This window comes from Electrophorus electricus, chromosome 7 (genome assembly GCF_013358815.1).
Source record: "Electrophorus electricus isolate fEleEle1 chromosome 7, fEleEle1.pri, whole genome shotgun sequence".
NCBI classification, from domain to species: Eukaryota; Metazoa; Chordata; class Actinopteri; order Gymnotiformes; family Gymnotidae; genus Electrophorus; species Electrophorus electricus.
In genome coordinates, this window is record NC_049541.1 from 14022300 (window position 1) to 14041301 (window position 19002).

Genomic DNA, 19002 nt, shown 5'->3' on the forward strand with positions numbered 1-19002 from the left:
AGCCAAACGCCTCAGTCAAACGGGATGTCAATGTGCAGTCTTCATGCATCACGGCAACCTAGCGAGCCCACATGCGGGTGTGTGCCCACCACTTCCTGCCCATAATGACTCAAACTCGACTCCGCATAATTTCGGTGCACAGCCTCGGCCTCGTGGGGCTGTCACTCAGGCGCACACTTCCACGCTGACTCAGTAAAGCGAAGGGCCGGCGCCGGAGGCCGGGGTGAGCGGGCGAGCGGGTGCGGAGGAAGATGCCAGCGCATGTGGTGCACTTTCGGGAAAGGTGAGTGGCTGTGATGCTGATGTCAGCAGCACGGCTCGCTCAGCAGTGTGTGGGAGAGCAATGGCAGGATTGCGCCACACACCAGTGCTCTTCCTCGCAGCAGGGCAGGAGCAGTCAGGGAAGATGCTTTTTCACTTCTCACTACTTTCTGTGAGGTATGCACAGACTCCTGAGGAGAGGGTTTTTAATGCAGATTTTAAACTTAGGGACTGGAAAGTTGTAATGTACTATAATCCTCCCACTCTATAAAGTTCCAACTCTATGCTATTATACTCTATCTTACATTGGTTACCTTCTAACCCAGCTGTAAAAGGTCTAGTGGGCTCCAGGTGGGATAATCAGAGAATTAATTATATATACTGAAGATGTGTTGTTAATAGCCTTGTCAGGAGTATTTCACTGCTGCTTGGCCTTCTGTTTCATGGTGTGGAGCGTTGTTTATAACTGTTGGCGGGTAGCTTTGGATAAAAGGAACGGCAATTGAATTAGTGCTAATCACAGATCTGTGCTGGTCCCTCTGTGGATGTGGTCTCGTGTGACTGTGTGTGCTAGTGCTGTGATAATGCTGTTACTTTCATTACCTGTAGCGTCTCTCTCCCTCACTCACCATCCTCCCCCACCTCTCTTAGATATCAGCCTTTAGAGAGATGCTGTATGCAGGTTTAGAGAGAGGGAGGTTGAGAGAGAGCATGAGAGAGAGAGAGAGAGATAGCAGCTAAAAAGTGTAGGAGGTTATGAAGGGCGTGGGCTGTGGTGCGGCTGCTTGTGGATACATTGAGCACAGTTTCAGCGCTTGTGATTACAGTGCATCTGGTTACAGTGCCTGAAGTTGCAGCATGTGTGGTTACAGCATACGTGTTTGCATAGCGTGGTTAGATCTTGTGTGGTTATAGCATGTGTGGCTACAGTGCCTGTGGTTACAGCATGTGTGGTAACAATGCGTGGTTACAGCTTGTGTGGTTATAGCCCGTGCGGTTATAGCATGTGTGGCTACAATGCGTGTGGTTACAGCAAGTGAGATTATAGCGCATGTGGTTACAGGGAATGAGGTTACAACGTGTGATGTTACAGTGCATGTGGTTACAGTGTGTGCCCGCTGTGCAGGGAGTGCCTGGAGGTGGGTATGAACTTGGGCAGCCTGTGGGCGGGGTGTCAGGGGTGAGCTGTGGCCCCACAAGCACATTGACCCACTTTCCAGGCACTCCAAAGAAGGAGAGACACAGTGAAAGCAGAAACCCCCTTGAGGTCTTGGCAGGAAGAATGACTTCTTCAGGACGACCGTGCCACCGGCGCTGTTGTGAAGTTTTATTCTCTGTGTGTTGCTGTGGTTACATCACTAGAAATAGGCTGCAGACAGGGAAAATTCCCTCCGGCCTTGTCCATAACGATCGTTTCATGAAAGGATGCTGCCACTGTAGAATGTTTTTGTGTTACGAGAGCATCGGTGATGTCATGCACACGGTCTCTTACATTACAGAATGTCCTATCATACATATCTTTGTAATGACCTCGACTTTGTTCAGAGGTGTCTGTTAAATCCATTTCACCTAACTGTCATTTCTAATTCACCAAAGGAGCTGGTTTTTATAAATAAGGACTCTCATGGATTATGTCACAAGAAAAGATGCTGGTTCATTGGACTTGTTTTAGTACCAGATGCCTTGAGCTCTGTCTGGTTACAGGATAATTTAGAATATAAAACTTTGGAACTGAATGCAGTATCTGGCTGGCTCCCATAGCTTGCCTGTCAACCAAAAAATACAGCCTAACCTTTATGACTGCCCAGATAGTCTGTCTAACTGTCTCTCTGACAATCTGTCTATTAGGAGTGTAAATCTTAGGCTTCACCATGATTTTTACAATTTCAATTTATAAGGCAATTTGGGGATTTTTCAAATGCTGCTAAGCCACAAAATGATGCAACATGATTATTATTTTCATGAATAATCAATTGTAATTGTCAAAACTGGCAAATAATTATTTAATTTCTCATTCATCTTTGACCACAAAATGATGTGGATGTGTATTAAACTCACTCAAACAATGTATATACATTGGATCGATAGAATCACTCTTCAGCCTTTACCATCAGTGGAGTGATCAAAATGTATGTTTTGTTGCACCCCTACTATTTATAGAATCCTGTTGCAAGTAACGCTAAGGGAATAGCAGTCAAAACAAAGTGAAGATGTCTGCTCTAAGTCTGTCCTTTCTGTGCTGTCCCACACCAAGGAAGGCTCCTTAGTGGTGATGACTGTTTTTTTCTGTCATTAGGACTGGGGCTAGGCTGGGACAAACAGGGCTAGATACATGACTCAGTGACCGACAGTTGTCTTTGTAGGGTGTACTTTTGTACCAGCTCTGTTACATTGTCTTGCAGGAGGTCAAGTGCGACCCATCATGAATCTTAAAATAGCAGCAGTGCTAGACGAGGCCTGACCCCACGGTGTACCTTTTGTTGAGTGACGTAGCGTTTATGGTGCCGAGAGATTCTTGCAGCGCTCTGGTAACGGGCTTTACCGGACACCCACCTGCACCCTCGTGCTCTTTGGTATCTGGTATCAGATCTACCTGCATGCCCAATGATCTCTAATGGATAGGAAGTGTGTATGTGTGTGTGTGTGTGTGTGTTTGTGGGTGGGTCGGACAGTTGAGTTGCTAGTTGTGTTTGGAGTCATCCTCTGTGGCGCTGCTGGGGTAGGGTTCTCCCGCTGCTAGGGCTTTGTTAGGTGCTCGTCATGGCTCTGGCATCCATCCGTGGAACGGGTGGAGGACGCATGGCAAGGGGTGGTCCACGGGTGGCCAGGAGTAGAGAGGAGGCCCTGGGCTGCAGGAAGCTCAGTTCCCAGTGTATTGGAGGAGAAATAGGAAGGACCTGTGTGGTCGGCCCCTGCAAACCTCCACAGAACCCCAGGTGAGTGTCGCCCTCTCAGACACAGTGCCTCTGGCAGCTCAGTGTAGACCGTCTCCTTGTCCATTGTAATTAAAGAGATGATTGACGAAACTGACCTCATATAGCTTAGACAACCTTACTTCTTCATGGTGTTCCCCAATTTGGCAATTCTAGGACTCTTGTCGCTGTTGTCGTGGTTTTTGTCTTTCTCGCATTTTTTGCTGCTGAGGCAGCAGACTGTGGTGGGAGGAACGCAGGGATAAGATCAAATCCCGCTATGCAGGCAGGGACTCAACTTAAAAGAACTGGGCGAGTTATCAGCCCACGTGAAAGCACACCCCCTAATTGCCTGAGACAATGGGAGCGAGGACAGAGATTAGCATACTGACAGCACGATGGCCTTAAACACATCATTGGTGCAGCACGGGTCGGACCGTTGCTACGGTAACGCAGGAGGGGTGACATTACTGGAAGGTGTGGTGGGAGATGGAGGGAGAGCAGCAGATGAGAACAGATGTGAATGTCTAAATTGAAGACATTGCTTTGCGCGTTGACTTCTAATCTTTCTCTCACTGTTTTCTTTCTCCCCTCCTGTTTGGCTCTCTCTTTTACACACGTACATAGTCTGTAAGAGCACCGTGAGCTCCAGTTGGCTGTGGATAAACATCACACACAGACACATTCTCATTGTAATATCCATCTTGAAAGCCAGACCACTGTCACTCCTAATGTTACTGGAACTAATTTTGTTAAAAGAGCCCTTGCTGATTGCTCTCCCTCTCTGTTTCCCTCTCTCCCTCTATTTATCTCATCCTCTCCCGCCTTCTCTTTCTCTCCATCTCTCTTGTTATGGCTCTCTCTCTCTCTCTCTCTCTCTCTCTCTCTCTCTCTCTCTCTCTCTCTCAGCCATCTACAATTGCTTTCCATTTGCCGTGCTGCCTTCACTCGGTTGATTGATTTTCGGTGAACTGATGCCCTGTATCATGAACTAAAGTCAAACGTGACTCATGCTTTAGTTCTCTTCGAACAGCTGTCTTCAGTAAGGCATGTTAGCTGGGGGTGTGGTCCTCATTTCGGGGGTTTATGATCGTCATGAATATAATAAGTACCCACCCCTTTGCCTTACATATACACGTCCACACATCACAAGTAAGCATATCACTTATGACTTTTAGTCAGGTTAGTGTAATCCTGACCTTTCAACACAGAGACACTCTCGTAAGCATGGGTAACGCAGACCTGTGTGGTGTGTGGCAGACGTTGGTAGTAATGAGCTACATTTACTCCATTACGTTTAGCTACTTAAGTAACATTGAACTTTTAAGAAATATTTATATTTTTAAGAATTGTATTAAAAGAGGGTACTTTACGCTGTTACTCAAGTACATTCGCAAGGTCACAATTGTACTTTTATTCTGTTATATTCATATATGTTCATCCCTTTATATTTTAAAATGATTTCAACATTTCCTACATTTCACCACAACCTGGGCTTGACAGTGTGGCACGTTTAGTGAAATTCCTAAAGACATCCATGTCCACTGAGTGCCACCGCTTTGCTTGAGTATGTTAGACAACTGGATAACAAACATAACAAATGGTGAATAGGCATAATTCTGTGTGTGTTTATGATGCTTATGATGCTTCAGTTATATGCACAATATTTAAACGATATCAAAAACCTCATGCAGTTTGAATATAACACATGAGCTACATAGAACAAAGACCCAGAGCAAAGAAAAATTGCTAGGTAGTTAACTGTTTATGTATTTCTGCGTGCTGAATGTCTCTATCGCCCAGTTTTTCCCCCCAGTGTATTTACATCTACATGTATGGTATTTAGAAGATGTGACTTACAAGTGCTTTCAGCTGTCTACTTAGCTAGCTAACTAACACATAGGTTGCAATTGATTTTGCTCGCATATCAGTATGTATAGTAAGCCTGTGGACAATCAATACCAGGGAAATGGAGCCCCTCTGTGTTGGCAGACTATTGTTGGACACTGAAGAGGGATGTTCCTGAGGCCAAATATAGCCGAGAATCATACACCTATACAAGATTGTACATATTTTATGTGTAATAACCGCCTTATTTATGAATAAGTAATATATTCATATTGTACAATTCATTTAAAAATAGAGAGAAACAACTTTAAAATATTTGAATTCAGCATAAAAGGACAATGAGGTTGATATATTTTTACTTTGTAGGACAAAAAGTTTGTGTGCATGTTTGTGTCCGTATCTGTAGGTGTGTGTGTGGGAGGGACATATATTTAGCTCGTTGTGGGGCCCACGAGTCCCCATAATGATAGAAAAATTTGAAAATGTATGTGTGTACATACCAAGGCTTAGTTTATTAGTTTTTTAAGGGTTTTATATTTGTAAGACTCAACTTCTGTAACCCCTCTTTTGCATGTGTTTGGGTGCGTAGGTGTGTGTGTAGGATCAGGGCCTGATAAAATGTCCAGCATTTTATTGTCTTGGGGAATCCAGTTGGGTCATCATTAGAAGATGTTGGCGTGCATGTGGTTTACACTGCAGCTCCTCTGTGAGTTTTCTTCTCTTAAGTGAGATGAAAAGCTGCTTTGCACAGCAGCCTTCAAAGGCAAAGGAGAAATCACTGCCAAAAAAACAGCATTGCAGTCAATGACATGGAAATTCTTTGGCTGTTACAGTTCAGATGAAATTCTGGTTGTTCTTGGAAGAACTTGTCAAAAGCCAGTGCCTAACTGCACAACAATATGTCTCTTAGGTTATATGTAGAATCAGTAAGTGGCTGCATGGATGATTTCTTGGGGTAACGCAAACTCTGTCAGCCCCTGTTCAATGATATTCTGTACACTCCTATTGCAGAAATTTCCAAAAATAAGGATGTGAAAGTTTTGAATCTTTACACATGGATTAGACTGTGTTTGCGCTCCAGTTTTGCATCTGTGATTATTTATCTTGTTTTCATACCCAAATTAAAAGCATTTTCAAAACCCATCCTGAGTTTTTCATTGGTCAAAATATTCTTGGCCATATCCTATAGTCCTCTCTGTGTCTTGGGGGGTGGTGTTGGTGGTGGGTGTAGGTGGGGAGGTGCAGGTACATGGGCTCTCACAATGATTTGTTATCGTCACGATGGCATTTTTCCAGCATGCCTGTCAGCCCCCGTGCTGCTATTTTTAGCTCAGAGGCTGAAGGTACGTGTATGTGTGTGTATGTGTGTGTGTATGGTTAACAGTGGCCCCAGCTCACTTTACCAGCAGGCATGTAACCTTACTCTTCTCTGTTCTCTTGGATCGAGCTAATTTTAGTGCAGGAGGTAAACCTTCCAGCGGGGTGTGTGCTGTTCGCCCACTACCCCCACCCTCATTTTCTCTTCTCGCCTGACCCCTCCCACCATTGTACCACAGGGGCCTGAGGCTGGCCACACATACTCTACATTAAACTGCTCAGAGTGTGGAGGTGACCACTTGTTTGAGATCTTTTAACAATTAAATCCATACAGATTCTCCCCACAATGTATGTGATAAAATAAATCATAATACTTTGTAAATAAATTATGTGTACTTATAAAATGTTTAAAATTATGTAGAGACTAAATATATACTTTGTGTACTTAATGTGTGTTTATGCATAGCTTTGTCTACAATTTGTTGTAAATGTTATATATATATATATATCACGGAACGCTCCCCTTCCACTGGTCACGTGGTATGGCCCGCTGCATGCCGTGGGAGTTTGTCGTTAACTGTGTATTTGTAACCACGCCTACGTTATTAAGCAGACACCTGAATCAGTTTACACTTGTCATGTTTGTGATTATTTAAACCCTTGTCAGTGTGTGCGTTATTGTCAGTTATTTTCACATTCATGTTCACAATTATTGTTCCTGTTAGAGTTCATCTTTGTGTCTCTGTCCACTGTCTCAATGCCTGTGTTTGTGTTCACCGCTTGTGTTAGATGTGAATGCCGATGTCTTGTGTGTTGGATGGATATTGGTGTCTTTTTGGTTTATATGTAAGGTGATGGAATTACTTTAATAAATTACTTCTAGATTATATACTATTACTCTATATGTTTGTGTTCATTTCTTTTACAGTAGTTCATTTTTTCTTCATTATGATTTTTTGATCATTATGCTTTCAGATAGATGAATTTGAAATGGTTTTTTGAAGGGACTAGAAGACAGTTACAGTATTGTATACAGTAGGACTTGTATTGTACAGTATTGTTTTCATAACATATAAAGTTATGGTGGTGATGCATAATTTGGGCAGTGGATGTTTATTATAGAGAGTTAGTAACATACAGTGTTTTACATGCAAATAGGGTGTGCATGTAAAATGACTAACATGGAGTACAAATTTTTAAGCACGTACAGATTTACAAATCACAGTTTCTAAGAAGTGGATCAATTTGTAGATGCACATTAAAAGTTAAACGCATATTAACAAATTAAGGTTTATTAAATTCAAGCAAAGCTGATGCAAACAAATTTTGTCACAGTTATTCTGCTTCACACAAAAAGTAATTGTGTAGTGTGTAGTGTTTTTAATATAATCAGTTTATTGTGATAGTGATTTTTGTCCATACTGAGGAGCCTTGTGGTGCAGTGGCATTCTGTGATGTTTAAGGGAAGAGCGTGCATAGAGCTTGTTGGGAAAACTGCCAGCTCTGATGATGAAGAGAGAAAGACAGAAAGTGGTGATCACATGATGCTGACTCATACAGGCTCCTGGCTGTGAGACACACACACACACACACACACACACACACACACACACTGACCCAGAGCAGAAACAGTGCTGCTCGTGTCTGCTGTTCAATACCATATGAGGCAGAGTGACTCTCACACGCAGGGACTGATGGGAGTTTCCTGGCCAAGCAGACTGGTCAACAGATTGGTGTGGATCTTTTTGTTTTTGGCAGAACCTGGAGGTGTTCCTCTGTGTGTGGGTTTGTGTGTTGGTGTGTTGGTATGTTGGTAAGTAAGTGTGGTGTGTTTTTGTGTGTTTGTGCTGGTGTGTCCTCATTTTAAGAAGGTTCACACTTTTGGTTATCCATTTATCAGCAGTATCAGGGGCTTTGTGCCTGAGAGGCTGTGCCCACCTCCCTTGAGATGTCCTCATTCGAGAAAGTTCACACATATACTCCTTCATTTAGCACCATCTTTGGAGGGGCTTTCCGCCCGAGACGCTTCCTCCATTCCTCTTATCAAAAAGGCATTCAGATTTTGGGTGGCATGCGTCTGCCAGTAGAAGACCCCCTAGTAGGACCGTCCGAGCTTGTGCCTGCGTTTAAAGCGCTTGTTCTTGTCGCTTGTGTGTGATGCAGGAAAGCCATCTCTCGCTCAGGCCTCCAGCACCTGGCTCCTGCCCAGAGCCCCTTTCCTGCCGTCAGCAACGGACCAGCCAAGGAACTGCGTGCCGCCGTGGACTGGACCGTGAGTCTGTGCCCACCTACTTCACACCTCCCCGTCGTACCCAAGCCTCTGCACGAACATCCGCTACTTCTCTGCGCTTGTAGCTGGGTCTGCAGGGTTCACGTTCCCGAGTGGGCCATGTTGTCTTTCATGTCTCTGCTGATTGTAGATTTGTGCCTCTGCTTGACCTTGGTGGACTAGGTCGAAATTTTGTAAAGAAATTTGGTGGAATAGGGAGGTGTTTGTGGTCGATGTTTGCGCATGCTCGGAGAGAGATCAGAATTCTGTCTGAGCAGAGAGTCTCATTAATGCAGGCGGGGCGTACAGAAGGGGCGGGGCGGGGCCTCCCCACAATTCACTCTCTCCCCACAATTTCCCAGTGTGACCAGAACCACCATCAAACTTTAATGTTTGTAATGTGTGCATGTATGTGTATGTATGTATGTGTACAACCAAGTCCTCAGTGCTGAAGTAACTGAATTATCTCTGTCCTGCTGGACCTAAATGAACACTGCATTAATTTAACACTGCAGGTATTAATGAGCATTTGAGAATGCATTTCTCTGTGTGGGTGTGTGCGTGTCTGCAGAGGGAGTTTTGTGCTGGTTCTTTGCACATACTGTTTTCAGAGAGAACCTAGTGAAAAAACATATTTCATAGGACTTTATGTGGATGTGTGGGAGACCACTTTTAATCGTAGGCATTATCTGTGCACAAGTAGTCCATTATCCTTGACTCTGTTTAGACAGCTGCCAGTAGGAGTCTGATCAGTCAGTCTAGGCTTTATACTTTATACTGCTTATACTTAAAGGAAAATAAGTACTACAGCAAGTGTCTGAATTTAACCAAGTTTACTGTCTACATATAGTCTTTGTTGGATTTATTTTTCAAAGTGTATCACCTGTACCCGACTTATGTGTTCTGCACAGGCTGTTGTTAGTGTAAAGCTGAGACGTGTGTGTTTGGTTTAGGAGAATGCAGTCAACGGGGAACACCTGTGGCTGGAGACCAACTGCTCAGGCGAGCTGTGTTACCTGGGCGAGGAGACATGTATGGTGAAGATTACAGTGAGTAGCCCACATGAATGCCAAGTTTGAGAGAAGTCCACCAAGCTGTAGGTTGCATGATTGATGGTGCAGGATGTTTTTAGGAAGCAAGTAAAGCATGGACAATTAGAATTTACATTTATCTGACACTTTTCGAAAGCAACTTACAATTATGACTGACTACAACTTGAGCAATTAAGGGTTAAGGGCCTTGCTCAGGGGCCCAACAGGCATGAACCAGCAATTACAATTACAAGTCAAGTACCTTAACCATTGATGTACCACTGCCCTGATGGCAATTTCGGATTTGGGCTAGATTTGGGTGTAGTGTTGTATGTTTTCTGATAGGATTTCTTTTGAAGTATTATAATATCGAGCAAGTTGGCTGTGATCTGAATTGAAGTAGTTTACAAAAACAAACACAGATCCTAAAAGGTCAAATGGTGGCGATGTCTGATAGAAGGGCAGTCATAACAGTCAGATGTGTCCAGAGAGGCACCCAGCAGAGGAGTTACAGCACTTGGCCAACGGCACTTCCCTTTACGAGGTAACAGGTGTTCTCCAGAGACACGGAGAAGGCTGTTAGTCTGCAGAGGACAAAGGCAGACAGGTGAATGGTGGACCTGAAGCACCCTTGCTTGCTCTCAGGCTTTTGTCAGATCCGGGCACGATACTGTGATGTTTGAAAAGACTCTTTTAGTATTACCCCCGGCAAAGGCGGCACATTTTCTGCCTGAAAAGAAACAGTGTGTTTGTGTAGGGGCAAGTAAGGAAAGAGTGTTTAGTAGAAAAACATATTATGGATGAAGGTCCAAACACCAGGACGCAAGCGGTGGTTAACACAAGTGCTCGCGTCTCTATTGTAAGTAAAGTATGTGTGTATTTTTCTCCCTTTCCCCGTCCTGCCCTGTGTCACGTGCTGTTTTGTTCCCCTAAGAAGTCGGCCCCCCGGAGGAAATGCGCTGCATGTAAGATCGTTGTCCACACGGCCTGCATTGAACAGCTGGACAAGGTAGACGTATACACTAGCGCGCTGCTAAGACCTGATGATGCAAATACCATGCTGTGCACAACATACCCATACCAGATCCAATATGATACATTTGTGAAGAACAGCTACATTTGGTTTTTGGTACCGTAAAGGTACTTGGTAGGTGGCTACAAGCACGTATCTGTGAGGGGTAGTGCAGAGCTATAAACCCATGCCCTATGTCATCTCTCACTGTAATCACCTACTTTATATTAGTAGGATTTGTACTTCAATTAACCATGCATGTTTTATTTTGAAAAACCGTTGGAGTCAGAAATTGTCATTGCATGTAAACACGAGGGCTTCTCACTGCCTTCGTTTCTCGCTTTCTCTGCCTGTTTCTCCCTCTCACTGCCTATTTCTCTCTCTCTTTCCCTTCATTTCTCCCTCTCACTGGCTTTCTTGTCTGCAGATCAACTTCCGATGTAAGCCCACCTTTAGAGAGGGCAGCTCTCGCTGTCTCAGAGACGTGAGTATAACATCGTTATTAACAAACAGCGCATACAGTACTGTGCTCAAGTCTACACTATTTTTCTGGGCAGTAAGTGCTTATTTGCCTGCAAAACACTAAAATATAAATAAACAATATTACAATAAAACATTAATGTTAATAAATATTAATACAAAAGGTAGCAAGAATTGTTTTAAATGCTTTTCAATGGAAAGTGCAGATGGATGTTGTGTCCTGCTAGGCATTTCAGCCTACCACTCCCACCACTCCATGGTGCCCTTTCAACTTGAACACCTACATCTGCCCACTAATAGAACTGGCAACAGAACCTCACCCTCAGCATAAGTGAAACTGTGTGGAATCACTCAGAGAAAAGAACAAAAAAGCAGCCCAAGGCACAGGAAAAAGCTTGGAGAGTACCACGCGGCAACTTCATTTTGTTTCAGCAAATACATCTTTACCGTCCCATTAGCTATAAACAAAATTTTCTTCTTCTGCACAGTAATGTATGCTCTGACATACTCCAGTGCCCTGCAGTAGTGTACATTGACAGACCAAGGGCTGTTTGGACGACACTGTGTGACCCACTGTCTCTGTGTGTATGGGACAGCAGAATGTATTAAGACATCACTGGGTCCACCGAAGACGACAAGAGGGGAAATGCCGTCAGTGTGGCAAGGTAGGTCAACTCTGTTAACTCTGTCAGTACGAGGATGTCGGTCAACACCATATATAACCTCAATATCAACACCATCATCAGCATAAACATCCTCAACACCACCACTGCCATCAACACCATCAACAACAACATCTAATACCATAAACACCTTCAACAGAATCAACTTAGGCCACACAATAATACTCAATCAAGCGTCAACACTATAAGCCTAACTCACACACTCCAACAGCAGCCATATTTAAAAGGTCTACCCTACACACATCACTTATGCTATAAACATTACATACAAAATTAAATGAGTGGCCTAAAACTAGAATGTACAACAAATGTTTTTTCTCATCAACTTGCATAAAATAAATGAAAAAATGAAGCACCTTTGGCAGCAATGATGGCCTCAGGTCTTGGAGTCTGAATAACAAGGAATCTGAATATGTAAACATAATATTTCAGTTGTTTTTTTTTAATAAATGCACAAAACATTCTAAAAATCTAATTTTACTTAATCATTATGGAGTATAATGTGATTAGTTTATGAATCTGAAATATATCAAAATATGAAAAACTTTCCTTGCATACTGTATGTGTCCAATATAAGTGTGTAAGATACACACTTATAATCATGAAAAGAAAATCATGTAAAAAAAGTTTTATAATAACTAACATATAAAAGCTCATTTTATGATTTATACAAACCTTAACTCATCTGCTTTCTTCCTCCCACAGAGTTTCCAGCAGAAGTTCTTCCACAGTAAGGAGATTATTGCCATCAGCTGCTCGTGGTGCAAGCAGGCGGTGAGTGTCATGTCAGGCAGACAGGGGGGTGCTGTTGAGCGCCCGCCAGTGCCTGCAGCCTGTTGAATGTGCTGTGTGCGTCTGCTTCTTGCCTTCTCAGTTCCACAACAAGGTGACGTGCTTCATGCTGCAGCAGATCGAGGAGCCCTGCTCGTTGGGCGCCCACGCTGGGGTCATCGTGCCCCCGTCTTGGATCATCAAAGTCAAGAAGCCACAGGTACGATGTGCAGTGAGCTGTCTGTCTGTGACGTGTTTATGTACGTGCGTGCCTGAGCTGCCGAGGTAACGGGAGGTTCTCTCTGTTCCGTTATGCGGTCAGAATTGTTTTTATTGCAGGTGCTTGTGGGTGTGTTCTACCATCGACATTTTCTACAGCCTTAAAAGTAAAGCAAACGTGTGTGTATGCGCGCGAGTGTGTGCCTGTGTGTCTGTGTCCATGTCCTGTGAGGACTCAGATTAGAGCTAGCCTGCATGATCTTGTCTCCTACAGTTAATCTCATCTGCTGGCTTCAGTGTGCTGCTGTTTGTTGCCACATAATCAGAATATATCTGTACCACAGTCTTTACCATTACAAGCTCTTGTACAGCCATTAAAAAGCTTGTTGCTTTTTGTCTGACTTTTCTGATCTTTGTTTCATTGAAAACCATAGAATTGATCAAAAACTCACTCATACTCCCTTAGTGACATCCCAGTTGTGGCTTTGGCTTTGGGTGTTGGTATCACCCCTAATGTTGGGAATTTACATGCCATTCACCTTCCAGGCTCAGAGCGATGATTGGAGGATGTATGAGGGGGGTGGGGCAGTTTTTTGATGTGTGACATGCCATTGTCACTTTCAATTCAGGGGTTATTAGAAGGGAAGTGTCTTACACTCAGGCGAGCAATTATACTACACTGGAACTCTATCGGCTACAAAGCACGGTACGGTAAAGACTGATGTCTGGGAGGAGGTGCTGACCAGTAGCAAACGTTTTTTGTGGTTATATCCTGTATGGAGATTGGATGGACTATCGTTTGCAAAGGATTTTTGGAGCAGCATTTCATTTTTATAATTTCTAGCTTTATTAATTTTTGTATATTTATAACAGAGACATTCCCACTTGTGTTGCCTTCCTGATAGAGGTTCAGCTAACTGAGGCTGATTGTGTTGGCTCCGTATCTAACTGAAAACAGATCTGCCACAAATGTCCCTCTGTTACAGCCGCTGTCAGTGCTGCTGGGTTTAGTTCTAGCGGACGCCTAGCTGGCGTTTGGTAATGTGCTGTCAGACTTGAGTCCCGTCTCTCTCCTGTCCCTCAGAACTCATTTAAAAACTCCACTCGGAGGAAAAAACGGACTTCATTCAAACGGAGGGCCAGCAAAAAGGGCACAGATGTGAGTAGCCACTACATCTCTCATCCACAGATGGCCATGTCCGCTGCACAAAAAGGACCTCTGTTTCCCAAGAAAACCTGATTGGAGGTGGATTATTAAAGGTTAATTAGTTCCTGTCAAAACATCCCTATGTTTCCCTTCCCCTAACTCCTACTCTTAGATGTTGTTTCAGGCAACTTACAGCTGCTGTGTGCATAGACGTGCATGCGCATGCGGGTGTTTGCGTATAATGTGGCACTCTCCGCAGGAGTCAAAATGGCGTCCGTTCATGCTGAAGCCCCTGCCTTCCCCATTAATGAAGCCAGTGCTGGTGTTCGTAAACCCCAAGAGCGGGGGGAATCAGGTGGGAGAAGACATTTACCTCCCACACACTAATGAGGGTGGAGGAAGGAGAGACGCTAGGGGTTCTGCCCCCTACGCCTCTATCATATTCTGTCCCCGTCTGTCTGTGTCTCTCTCTCTGTCTCTCTTACACTCTCCCTTTTTCAGGGGACCAAGTTGCTGCAGATGTTCATGTGGATTTTGAATCCTCGGCAAGTGTTTGATCTCTCCCAGGGAGGGCCCAGAGAAGCGTGAGTTTCTTTCTTTCATTTTCTCGTTCCTTCTCTTTCTCTCTCTCTCTCTCTCTCTCTCTCTCTCTCTCTCTCTCTCTCTCTCTGGCTAAGATTTACTCACACCCTCATGCCTTTTTGTCACTTAACCCACCATTTCTCTGTTCTTAATGCATTAATTAGGTGGCATCTATAACTATGTAGTGTAGTTCGCCATTAGAGAGATCAGTGTTCCAGAAGCTTCTGTTCTTTGCTGCCTCACCTCAGATCACACCAGTTCCCTGCTTGGTTCTGCCTCTTAATTGAGCTGTTTGTCTCTGGGCAGTGAGGCAGCCGCTGCTGGTTGTTCTGCACTGAGAGAGGAGCTTAACGAAAAGAGACAGAGCGAGAGAAGGAAAAAGAGAGAGGGAAGAAGGGTGGCAGGAGAGAAAGTGAAAGCTAAAGAAAAAGAGAGGTGTAGACAGACTGACAAACGAGCAGAGAGAGAAGGGTGGAAAAGCAGACAGACCAAGGTAGAGAGGGAGAGAGAGTGAGAAGCGAGGGAGAGCGAGGAGAAGAGGGAATGAGGGAGAGCAGGGCCCAGCTGGATGCCTGCAGGGCTGGTGGTGCCTACTCCTGAGCTGGCCTGACAGGCCTGTGATTAAAGCCCCACTGCCAACATGCAAGCGGATTCCAGCACACTGTCTGGCCTGTGCGTGATCTCTTTAGAGAGAGATGGGAGTCTTGCAGAGCCGTACAATACTGATAAGGGGAATATCCTTTTCATAGGCTTAGTATGTTTTTAGGAGTGTTAGTGATTTCAGACTCATTCTTTTCTTAAGGTTGGAACTGTACAGGAAAGTGCCAAATCTTCGCATCCTCACATGTGGAGGGGACGGGACGGTAAGTGCCAGAGCACAGCCCTGCCTCTGCTGCGTTTACCAGCTCAGACATTTCGAACACACTTCCCCCTGGTGAGAGATGTGCGCCATAACATGCAGAAGAGCATGTTAACCCACACACTGTAAATACATGACAGTCCTTTGGTTTTGCTCTTTGTCCACTCCAGTCCACTGCAATCTACCCTAGTCCACATTTTCTGCCAAGGTAGAGCCTGATGTCTTGAAGAAACATTACAAGACCTTGGGCCTAGTAGTTCATGATTTTTCATGTTGCAGGTGTGGAATGTGAATGGAATACCTTTGCTCTGTTTGCATGTTGGCGGCTATAGGTGGGCTGGATTCTCTCTGCTCTGGATGAACTACAGATGAACCCACAGCCCCCTGTGGCTGTGCTTCCTCTTGGCACAGGAAATGACCTCGCCAGGACGCTCAACTGGGGAGGAGTGAGTTTTTGTTTTTTTTCATGCACTGCCAGGTAGAAAGCATATATATAATTTGTGAAGTAAAAAACAACTGAGGATAAACCGCAACACATCTTCCAACTCTGAGAGAGCACTCAGTCAGCACTATGGCTATGACTTCGTTCTCTTGCCGTAGGCCTCTGGTGATATTGTGTCACAAGGACACCTCTGCTACTATTAACACCAGGTAACTGTTTGCATCCAAGCTCTGCCCCTTTCAGGCAACTCTGTCTGCACCCTTTCTCACATTGAGGCTTTGAACAAGGGTGTCACTAATGCTAATTACTATTCCTTCTAATGAGTGTGGGGCTAAATATATTCCATGAAGCATTTCCCAAGCAAACAGGAATGGAGTTGGTGGGGGAGGGCATTTGGGAGTGGGGGAGGGGCTTGGGGAGGGAGGGCCCTGGGTCTCATGTGGAGCCCAGAGCCACAGCCGGAGCATTATTAACCGCGATTATATTCTCCAATAAATGCAATGCTTAATCCGCATGGAAATCGCATTCTGCTGTTGTTTAAAAAGAAAGTGATGAACCAGACGGTTATTGCCTCTTTATGCATATCGGAAATGGGACATGGAAATGAGCTGCCGGGATAGAATTTGTTTGTTTGATAGTTTACTGGACGTGGGACCACACAGCACTTGCCGGTTACGGTTTCATTGGCTTAGGCTGACTTGTTAAGTGGGTTGATTGTGAGTATCTAAGTGTGGGCCGTCTCAGAACAAAAGTCCTCTATTATTTTATTCTTTAGCATGCATTGTCACTAGTGCTGACTGTACTCGCTGGAAACTAGCAAGCAGTGACCTTGGCAAGCTTGGACTCTCTGTCTCTCTTATTCTCTAACATGCTTTTATGCTACAGTGAAATAATATCATTGGCACAATAATGGCAATAACTCACTTGCAGTCAGGCTCTTGTTGTACATAGTAGAATAGATGCTGTAATCATCTCAGTTGATGTCCTCAAGGGCTCTATTTATCTATTTATCCCTTGAGGCAGAAGGCCCCTTGGGTCACTGATGGCAGGTAATGCCTTTAAAAGAAACACCACATCTAATACACACACTCTTTTTCTCTTTTACTCATTTTCTCATTGCATACTGTTCACTCTCTTTCCTTTTCTTTCCACACTCTTTCTCTTTCTCTCCCCCCCCCCCCCCCCACAGGGCTACACAGATGAGCCGGTGTCTAAGATCCTGTGTCATGTCGAGGATGGGACCGTGGTCCAGCTGGATCGCTGGAACCTGCAGGTGGAGTGCTCATCCACCCAGCCTGAGGAGGGCACGCAGAAGGTGAGAAGGTTCACTTGGAGGTCAGAGAGATGACTCATTTGAGAATCAAAACACGTCCAATACTGTGAACATCAGTAAATCTGTGTTTAAAACACTCGTGATTTCTCCTTTCTCTTAGCTTCCTCTGGGTGTTTTCAATAACTACTTCAGCCTTGGCTTTGACGCTCATGTCACGCTGGAGTTTCATGAGTCCAGAGGTGAGGGAGCTTTTCACCTGTAACTGTTACTAATCATGGGAAAACAAAACAAAAGTCCACCTCTGGTGTGTGGCAGTGGTACTGCTCCACAGCTCAGCTTTCTGTCTCCTCCATGTTGCAGAAGCCAACCCAGAAAAATTCAACAGCCGTTTCCGCAACAAGATGTTCTATGCAGGGGTGAGAAGAACTTCAGTCTGTCTGGGTGCCAGAGCTGAGAGACTCGGTAGAGAGGGAGAGGGAGATAGAGGAAGGAGAGAGAGAGAGAACAAAAATGACATGGAGAAAAATAAAATGACTGTGCGGTTGTCCTTCCTCCTCAGGCTGCCTTCTCTGACTTCCTGCAGAGGAGCTCCAGGGACCTGTCTAAGCACGTCAGGGTGGTGGTGAGTGGCTTAGGTGTGCGGGAGTGGGTGTTTGACGGGCACCGTCCGTCCCATTAGGACGACTGGTAACGGAGGCCGTGAGTCACAGGCCCCGCGTCTCACAGCTAATCTTACCCACGCGCCACGCTGCACCCGAAAAGAGCATCTCTCCTAGCTGACACATTTCTCGTCTTTTGTTGTTGTTGTCGTCCTTTTCTCCTGTGTCTCCTTCTGCATCCTGTTGCTTGGGCTTCAAAGTGTGACGGTACAGATCTCACTGCCAAGATTCAGGAGCTAAAGTTCCAGTGCATCGTCTTCTTAAATATTCCCAGGTTTGCAAAAGATATGTATAAATGTATGCATAAGATGCTGAACACAGATTGCAGAACAAAATGGCTTTTACAGGCCAAAGTGGGTATTTAGTGTGGCCTCCCTTGCCACTAAGCACATCTTGAACTCTTTTGGAGAGACTGTCCTGAAGTTTTCTGAAGTGATCTTCTGGTACCATTCCTTTCAGGTTCCCTTCCATTTAGGTTTAAGTGAGCCAGGTTCCTGCTATTGCTCAAGTGTAAGGGGAGGTCAAACTAAATTCTTGCCACTGTAGTTTATAGAAGCTGTTTTTTTCTGATTTTTTTGTTTTGTATTACTGCATAAAACTTTCCTGTATTTTTTGGTTGCATTCTGATAGAGTCTGAGAAATAATTATATATGGTCATTATACCATTAGTAAAACAGCAAATCTAATGGTGTCCTAAGACATTTGCATAGTACTTTAACATATATTTATATAAATAGGTGTCTGTGAAGTACAGAAGTTTCCAGAGAACAAACACTTTGGACAAACATTCTTTAACAGCTGTACAAGCAAAATGTAAAGACTCAGAAGCACTGATGAAAGACCTCTTTCTGAAACATCCTCTTTCTCTGGAAACTTGTAGTTTGAGGTTTTTACAAATTTTTACAGTTTTCTACACCTTTACTACAGCACATGCACACACACACACCATCATCAACTGTGCAAGCAAAGTGCTTCTTAATTAGTGGTAGGAGTTTATATAGAAAAAGTAGATGTTTAAATCAAAACATTTATTCATATATATATATATATATATATATATATATATATATATATATATATATATATATATATATATATATAAAGCATATAAAAGACATTTAAACCAAATTTGTTCACTCCACATGTGTTATGTCAATTAGGTTATCTATGTGGTAGTTATAATCATAGCCAAGGTTTTTTGACTACATTAGATTTTCAGGGGTCAACACTTTTTATA

General features: G+C 44.0%; 1 protein-coding gene across 6 annotated transcripts in view; it reads left to right on the forward strand.

Annotated features, from left to right (window-relative positions):
• The window catches only part of dgki (diacylglycerol kinase, iota), a 43350-nt gene that overhangs the window by 14984 nt on the left and 9364 nt on the right, over nucleotides 1–19002 (forward strand). For 3 of the 6 annotated variants that reach the window (XM_027003869.2, XM_027003872.2, XM_027003873.2), the window contains exons 2-18: nucleotides 8502–8610; nucleotides 9561–9656; nucleotides 10573–10647; nucleotides 11078–11134; nucleotides 11727–11795; nucleotides 12519–12587; nucleotides 12688–12804; nucleotides 13888–13962; nucleotides 14210–14305; nucleotides 14452–14534; nucleotides 15335–15395; nucleotides 15724–15837; nucleotides 17023–17148; nucleotides 17267–17345; nucleotides 17467–17522; nucleotides 17666–17728; nucleotides 17966–18039. In XM_027003869.2, coding sequence (XP_026859670.2) covers nucleotides 8502–8610; nucleotides 9561–9656; nucleotides 10573–10647; nucleotides 11078–11134; nucleotides 11727–11795; nucleotides 12519–12587; nucleotides 12688–12804; nucleotides 13888–13962; nucleotides 14210–14305; nucleotides 14452–14534; nucleotides 15335–15395; nucleotides 15724–15837; nucleotides 17023–17148; nucleotides 17267–17345; nucleotides 17467–17522; nucleotides 17666–17728; nucleotides 17966–18039 — 1419 coding nt within the window. The remainder of the gene's footprint in view (nucleotides 1–8501; nucleotides 8611–9560; nucleotides 9657–10572; nucleotides 10648–11077; nucleotides 11135–11726; nucleotides 11796–12518; nucleotides 12588–12687; nucleotides 12805–13887; nucleotides 13963–14209; nucleotides 14306–14451; nucleotides 14535–15334; nucleotides 15396–15723; nucleotides 15838–17022; nucleotides 17149–17266; nucleotides 17346–17466; nucleotides 17523–17665; nucleotides 17729–17965; nucleotides 18040–19002) is intronic. The other 3 variants (XM_027003870.2, XM_027003874.2, XM_027003871.2) reach the window with 2 other exon arrangements.